Raw genomic sequence first — 6,280 nt, 5'->3', positions numbered from 1 at the left:
CACCCAGCGCTGGGTGCGATCGTCCCACACCACGAAGGCGCCGCCGCTGTCCCCTTGGCAGACACTCTGCGGCCGCGTCTGGTTCCCGGCGCAGAACATGCCATCGGTGAATGCCTCGGGCCTCTGCCTCTCCCGGAGCCAGGCCTCGCAGGCTGCCCTCGGGGCCACGGGCAGCCGCGAGTACTTGAGCTTGGTGCTCAGCCAGTCCATCTCCACGCCGAAGCCGCTGACGTAGCCCCACCGGCCGGGCCGGTACAGGGCCTCGCGGTCCGGCAGGCAGACTGGGAGGAGGTGGGGGCCTAGGGGAACGCTGCGCTCCAGCTCCAGGAGCGCGATGTCTCCGTGGAAGTCATGGGGCTCCTCCTGATGGTAGTCTGGGTGCACGACCACGCGGCGCACGGGGTGGCGGCCCAGCTCCAGCATCTGGTCTGTGTCCGTGTGGCCCAGGAACACCTGGGCGCTCCGGTTCCTCCCGAGCAAAATGCTGTCCTTGGGGTAGATGGTGTGGGCTGCGGTGAGAACCCAGCGGTCGCCCAGCAGGGCCCCGCCGCCCCTGCCATAGATGCTGGTGAGGGCCTGCCAGGGGAAGCTGCCCAGCTCAGCTCTGGAGGCGCCAAGGGACTCCCGGATCTGGGAAATGGGGACCACCGGCCGTCCACAGACTGAGAGAGAGGAGGGGTAAAGTCAGCGCTGTATCAAGAGACGCTTATTGAAAACCTGCTTCTGCAACCTCCTCTTCCTCCTCAGGCATTTTTAAAGCTGCTTTTTAATTTTCACCTTTATTTATTTACTTATTTGGCTTCACCATGCAGGCATGTAGGATCTTAGTTCCCTGACCAGGGATCGAACCCGTGCTCTGTGTAGTGGAAGTGCAGATTCTTAACCAGTTGCACCCCTTTTTTCCTAAGCCACTGTTTTAGACTTCCTGCCACCTTCTTTGAACAATATCGTGCAGCAAGGAGCATTTGTCTGTGGTGTCTCCTGTCTATTTGTGTGTCATTTCTGTATTTTTGACATCTCCCCCTCCCAGAGCACGAGGTCAGGCTGCCCCTAGAGCTTTCTGTGGCTCTGGAGTAAAACCTGACAAAAGTACTAAGATTGGGTTAGAAAGGCAATGTTTGACTGAGTTTCAAAAATGGTGGATCTGAGGGAATTCCCTGGTGGTCCACTGGTTAGGCTTCTGTGCTTTCACTGCCATGGCAATTCCATTCGGTCCCTGGTCATTGAACTAAGATCCCACAAGCTGAATGAGTCAAAAAATTAAAAACAAAACCAAATAGACGACCAGCCAACAATGCTAGATCTGAACCGCCCTCTATTGCTGGTAGGAATGTAAAATGGTTCAACTGCTGTGGAAAACTGTGTGGCCATTCCTCAAAAAGGCAAACACAGAGTTAGTGTGTGAGCCAGCAATGCCACTCCTAGGTCTATACCCAAGAGAACTAAAGGTGTTCTCGCTGTGGCAATACCCATAAAAGGCAGAAAAGTGTAAATGACCCAAATGTCAACCTGCCGCTGAATGGATAAACAAAGTGGTTTGTCTGCACAGTGGAATTCTATTCAGCCATGAGGAGGAACGGGATCCTGACACGCGCTGCAGCGCGGGTGAACCTGGAAAGCATCACACTAACTTCGAGAAGCCAGGCACAAAAGCCATTATAGGATTCCCTTGAGATGCCATGTCTGGAACAGGCAAGTCCACAGAGATAGAAAGTGGTTAGTGGTTGCCAGAGGACTGGGAGAAGGTAGAGTTGGAGTCTCTTTGGGGGATGATGGAAATGTTCTAGAATAAGTGGTAACGGTTGCACAAATCATGAACATGCTAAAAATGACTGAATTGTGCACTTCAGTGATTTTTATGTTATATGAACTTTACATTACACACACACAAAATGCTTTAAAACTATGCTAGGCTTTCAGGCACTATAGCATCAAGGTAGGGAGATATTTGGGGGAAGAGAGCCTGTCGTGTATCCTTAAAGCAGACCATATCTGCTTTATGAAAACCCAATAGAGGGTTTTCTCTTATTTCAGCTCATCTGTTTCTCTTCCTCTTTCATTTTCCATCTGATTAGCTTATTTATGGCTTTTCCTTTCCGGGTTATCCTTTGACCCTCAAGATTAAGGGGTGAGCTCCTTGCTTCTCCTTTTCTGGGCCTTCTTGGTTTCCCTTTCCTTCCTCACTTTCTGCTTTTCCTTCCCCCTTTCTATTCTAAGGCCGTCTGGCACCCACAGGCCCAAACGCAGCTGAGGCCCTTCTGGGAAGCGGCTGTCTTTATGGCACCACAGGTGCCCACTCACCAGGCACACAGCGGGGAGCCTCCTCCCTTTTCTGGGTCTGCTTCCAGGGCACCTGGGCAGTGCAAGTGAGTGTCCCTGAGGAGTGAAACAAGGGAGGCAGAGAATAGGCTCAGAGCTGGGAGGTAGGGGCTGAAAGAGGCCTCAGGTCTCTCAGGGGTGGGAGGGGAGTAAGACAGGTAGGAGCTGAATCCTCTGCAGATGGGGACTCACCTGAGGGCTTGGCCTCGTAATAGGGCTCCTGGCAGCAGCTCTGGATCTCAGTGGGGTTGTCTCCAGGTGTGGGGATGGCCTTGGGGCCCCCAGTGGCCTGGTTGATGGGCTGAGTATAATTCACAGCTATAGGAAAACAGCAGTCATTAGTACGGAGAACAGAATTGCAAACTGGCAACCCAGGGATTGAATCTGGTCTGTGGCCATATTTAGTTTGACTTGCACAGTCTTTTGGAAATTTTTATTTTTTTATTTATTTGGCATTGCATCACAGCTTGGAGGATCTTAGTTCCCCGACCCGGGATTAAACCCAGATCCTCAACAGTGAAGGCATCAAGTCCTAACCACTGGATCACAGGGAATTCCCAGCACAGTCTTTTCTTTTTTTAAACATTTGAATTATTTGAATTGTTTTTCACCAATCAGATTGTTAATGCTAAAAAGTTTGAAAATAACTGTGAAATTAGGGAAGGGGAAACAGACATTTTTCATATGTGGTTAGTGGGAGTGTAAATTAGTAAAACTTTTGTAAGGAAATTTAGCAGTATCAAAATTAAAATTGCACACATTTTTCAATTTTTTATTTCTAGGAATTTATCCTCAAGCATGTACTCAATAATGTATATAAGAAGATATTCAGAGCAGTACTCTTTGTAGGATCTAACTATCAGTGAAAGACTGATTAAATATACTATGATGCATCAATAAAGGAATATTGTATGGTCTTTATAGAGAACCAGGCAATGCTAATTGCCTAAATCCTGGTGGTGCAGTGGTTCGGACTCAGCACTTTCACTGCCAGGGCCTGAGTTTGATCTCTGGTCAGGGAGTTAACATCCCGCAAGCTACAAGTTATGGCATATATGTATATATATATATATATGTTTAATTGAATGAAAAAGGGCAAATTTAAAACATCGTGACTAGTATGCAACACACACACACCACAGTACTTGTATTCGAGGAGCCTAGAATGCCTTTGGAAGAATACCCAGGAAACAGAACAGGGTCATTTTTGGGCAAGGGAGCCAGGGACTAAGGGCCAGAGATCAGAGGAAGATTATTTTTATTGAAAATTTTACTCACGGGCATGTCTTATGTTTCAAAAAGCCTGAGGTTACCATTTGTAAATCTAGAATTTCACTTAAAAATCTGAATTTTCAGCTTCTGTTAAAATATGAGATGATCTGCCAGCACTGGGCCTGTCAATCTGCAGGGAAAAAATGGAGCTGAGCTGGTGCCCCAGGTACCAGGCTACTCACCAGAGGGCAGGCTGGGCAGCAAGGGGCTAAGCCCCAGTGTCCCAAACCCCCAGTCTCAGCTTCCACTGGTCACTTCAAGATACCAGGGAGGGCTTCCCTAGTGTTCCAGTGGTTAAGAATCTGCCTTACAATGCAGGCAACATGAGTTGGATCCCTGGTTGAGGAAGATCCCACATACCACGGAGCAACTAAGTCCATGCACCACAACTACTGAGCCCATGTTCCTTCCACAATAAGAGAAGCCACCGCAGCAAGAAGCCCAAGCACCGCAACTGGAGAGTAGCCCCCCTCGCTGCAACTACAGAAAGCTGGCATGCATCAGTGAAGACCCAGCACAGCCAAAAAAAAAAAAAAAGATACCGGGGCCAGGGCTGTGGGCAGGGACTTCCCTCCCTGCACCCTGGGGGGCACCCTCACCCACGGCTTGGTAGAGAGCCAGGAAGCCCTTGTGGAGGCCTGGGGTCTTGTCTTCAGAGGCTGGTGCACTGAAGGTCAGCCGCAAACTGTTCCCTGAGGACACAAACTCCCTCTGACCAGGGGGCCTGCCCAGCAGGGAGCCCTGTTGCCCGCAGAACTGGCCAAGATCCATCCCACTGGCTGTGAGCTGCAAGGGGAGGGGGTAGGCATGTATGGGGTAAACCTGACCACCCATGGTCATAGGGTCATGTCAGAGTGTGGACCCCAGCCCCACTTTGAAGGTTCTGCACACAGTTGGGGTTTGGAAGCTGTATCACCTCCTGGAAACTTCCTTAACTCAGTTCCTGTTCCATTTCTGATTCCCAAGTTTCTTCAATCTATGATCAGATATCTAGCCGATTTCTTTAGCCTGCCATAGTTACATCATACAGCCCACCTTATTTCAAGAATTGAAATGGAAACTTAATAACTGGATTGTACAATGTTATGGATGGAAGTTCATAACATTGTACCAGAGGCTGTGATCAAAATCATTCCCAAGAAAAAGAAATGCAAAAAGGCAAAATGGTTGTCTGAGGAGGCCTTACAAATAGCTGAGAAAAGAAGAGAAGCGAAAGGCAAAAGAGAAAAGGAAAGATATACCCATCTGAGTGCAGAATTTCAAAGAATAGCAAGGAGAGATAAGACAGCCTTCCTAAGTGAAGAATGCAAAGAAATAGAGGAAAACAATAGAATGGGAAAGACTAGAGATCTCTTCAAGAAAATTAGAGATACCAAGGGAATATTTCATAAAAAGATGGGCACAATCAAGGACAGAAATGGTATGGACCTAACTGAAGCAGAAGATATTAAGATGAGGTGGAAAGAATGCACAGAAGAAATATACAAAAAAGATCTTCATGACCCAGATAACCATGATGGTGTGATTGCTCACCTAGAGCAAGACATCCTGGAATGTGAAGTCAAGTGGGCCTTAGGAAGCATCACTATGAACAAAGCTAGTGGAAGTGATGGACTTCCAGTTGAGCTATTTCAAATTCTGAAAGATGATGCTGTGAAAGTGCTGCACTCAATATGCTAGCAAATTTGGAAAACTCGGCAGTGGCCACAGGACTGGAAAAGGTCAGTTTTCGTTCCAATCCCAAAGAAAGGCAATGCCAAAGAATGCTCAAACTACCGCACAATTGCACTCATCTCACACACTAGTAAAGTAATCCAAGCCAGGCTTCAGCAGTATGTGAACCGTGAACTTCCAAATGTTCAAGCTGGTTTTAGAAAAGGCAGAAGAACCAGAATCTGCTGGATCATCGAAAAAGCAAGAGAGTTCCAGAAAAACATCTATTTTTGCTTTATTGACTATGCCAAAGCCTTTGACTGTGTGGATCACAATAAACTGTGGAAAATTCTTCAAGAGATGGGAATACCAGACCACCTCACCTGCCTCTTGAGAAACGTATATGCAGGTCAAGAAGCAATAGAACTGGACATGGAACAACAGACTGGTTCTAAATAGGAAAAGGAGTACATCAAGGCTGTATATTATCACCCTGCTTATTTAACTTCTATGCAGAGTACATCATGAGAAACACTGGACTGGAAGAAGCATAAGCTGGAATCAAGATTGCTGGGAGAAATATCAATAACCTCAGATATGCAGATGACACCACCCTTATGGCAGAAAGCGAAAATGAACAAAGAAGAACCTCTTGATGAAAGTGAAAGAGGAGAGTGAAAAATCTGGCTTAAAACTCAACATTTAAAAAAATTAGATCATGGCGTCCGGTCCCATTACTTCATGGCAGGGACTAAAAAGCCTCTTGATGACAGTGAAAGAGGAGAGTGAAAAAGTTGGCTCTTTTTAAATGTTAAAGCTAAACATTCAGAAAACCAGATACCAGATAAGATCATGGTATCTGGTCCCATCACTTCATGGCAAATAGATGTGGAAACAGTGTCAGACTTTATCTTTTTGGGCTCCAAAATCACTGCAGATGGTGATTGCAGCCATGAAATTAAAAGACGCTTACTTCTTGGAAGGAAAGTTATGACCAACCTAGATAGCATATTGAAAAGCAGAGATATTACCTTGC

General features: G+C 46.9%; 1 protein-coding gene across 3 annotated transcripts in view; it reads right to left on the bottom strand.

Moving 5' to 3' along the window:
* Positions 1-6,280, bottom strand: part of C1RL (complement component 1, r subcomponent-like) — an 11,372-nt gene that overhangs the window by 1,276 nt on the left and 3,816 nt on the right. For 2 of the 3 annotated variants that reach the window (XM_010835645.1, XM_010835652.1), the window contains 4 exons: positions 4,191-4,377; positions 2,512-2,637; positions 2,302-2,376; positions 4-662 (listed from right to left, as the gene is read on the bottom strand). In XM_010835645.1, coding sequence (XP_010833947.1) covers positions 4-662; positions 2,302-2,376; positions 2,512-2,637; positions 4,191-4,377 — 1,047 coding nt within the window. The remainder of the gene's footprint in view (positions 1-3; positions 663-2,301; positions 2,377-2,511; positions 2,638-4,190; positions 4,378-6,280) is intronic. The other variant, XM_010835635.1, reaches the window with a different exon arrangement.

The sequence above is a fragment of the Bison bison genome, unplaced genomic scaffold, assembly GCF_000754665.1.
Source record: "Bison bison bison isolate TAMUID 2011002044 unplaced genomic scaffold, Bison_UMD1.0 scf7180017845551, whole genome shotgun sequence".
Lineage (NCBI taxonomy): Eukaryota > Metazoa > Chordata > Mammalia > Artiodactyla > Bovidae > Bison > Bison bison.
This window is presented reverse-complemented; position numbering and strand designations above follow the sequence as displayed.